Source organism: Tupaia chinensis, unplaced genomic scaffold (assembly GCF_000334495.1).
Source record: "Tupaia chinensis unplaced genomic scaffold, TupChi_1.0 Scaffold000275_1, whole genome shotgun sequence".
In the NCBI taxonomy this organism is placed as follows: domain Eukaryota; kingdom Metazoa; phylum Chordata; class Mammalia; order Scandentia; family Tupaiidae; genus Tupaia; species Tupaia belangeri.
The window spans coordinates 1,371,132-1,372,484 of NW_006159757.1; the positions used below are offsets into that span (position 1 = coordinate 1,371,132).

At 48.6% G+C, this 1,353-nt stretch overlaps 1 protein-coding gene across 1 annotated transcript in view; it reads right to left on the reverse strand.

Annotated features, from left to right (window-relative positions):
- The window catches only part of DHTKD1 (dehydrogenase E1 and transketolase domain containing 1), a gene marked incomplete at its 5' end in the record, with an annotated part of 97,080 nt that overhangs the window by 20,247 nt on the left and 75,480 nt on the right, over nucleotides 1–1,353 (reverse strand). Inside the window, 1 exon segment of the mRNA XM_014588392.2 lies at nucleotides 1–86. Coding sequence (XP_014443878.1) covers nucleotides 1–86 — 86 coding nt within the window.

The following is a 1,353-nucleotide window of genomic DNA, read 5'->3' on the forward strand; positions in this document are numbered from 1 at the left end:
ACAAGATGAATGGTCTGGTCCAGCCCCATCATAGCCATGAGGAAGGAGAATAACAATGCCACTTTGTAGGAGCCACTTGGCCTCTCCTGGAAAAGTACAATGGAGGGAGTGAGAACTCTGCCAAACAGAAGCAGAACAGTCTGACATGACTGAAGAGTAATGCAAATGTCAGTTTGCTGACTGACCTCCACAACTGTTTGCATTATCTGAACTTACTAGCATATTCAGGGGGAATAGATCCATTTTGCTGGGTGGAAACTTAGGTTGACACATGTCTGGGTTTCAACAAGTGTAAGACAAGCTCAAAGGCGAATATCCAGCTTCTGGGTTAGCACAGGCTGCTATGATTTCACTGAAGCTCAGGCAACCGTGGGGCCTGTTCTTGGTAGGAGATGGCATAACGGTTATGTCACTGGACTCCCACACGGCAAATCATGGTTTGGTCCTGGCTAGGTGGCTTGAAACTCAATGCCAGGTGCATGTGTGTGTGCCCAAGATCCTGGGAGGAGAATGGAGAAGGGATTGTAGGTGTGGCCATCCTCCCCAAGGATGATTTCTCCCCTCACTGGCTCTGTCTCTGTCTCTCTCCCTGGTGAGTGCATGCACCCTAAGGCAAAAACCTCTACAAAAAAAAAAAAAAATAGGCAAACTGCCTTCTTCATAGCCCAGGCACCCAACTAGGCCACTGTCCCCAAACAGACAGCTGCAGATACTATCATCTCCAGACATGTCCAAAGTTCAGTCTTCTCAAGCGGTTTTCTTTTTTTTTTTTTTGGTTTGGTAGAGGTTTTTGCCTTAGGGCACATGTATTCACTGGAGAGAGACAGAGACAGAGACAGTGAGAGGGAAACTGAGAAATCACCCCCCGGGGGAGGGGGGTAGCCATGCTGCGATCTCTTCTCCTCCTAGGATCTTGGGCACACACGCACGTGCCTTTGGCCTGAGTTTTAAGCCACTGGGTCCAGATGCAAACCACGGCTGGCCATGTGAGAGTCCAGCAACATAACTGCTACGCCATCTGCTCGTCCCACAGGTACCTTTCTTCCTCACAACTAAAAAGTAACACAGGGAATCAGAGACCACATGGCTGACCACATTTCAAATCCTGGCCCCAGCAGCTTGAAACCCATAGTAGGTATGCGTGTTTCCATGTCCAAAATCCTGACAGGAAGGGAGAATGGAGAGAAAAGGACTGCGACCATATTCCACTGAAGGGCGTGTGCATGCTCTCTCTCTACCAAGTACACATGCCTTCTAGCAATTAAAAAAAAAAAGTTACAGAAAGTACAACTATAGCGGGACCAGCAGTTAGCGTAATGGCTATGTCGCTGGACTCCCACGTAGGCAAACGCA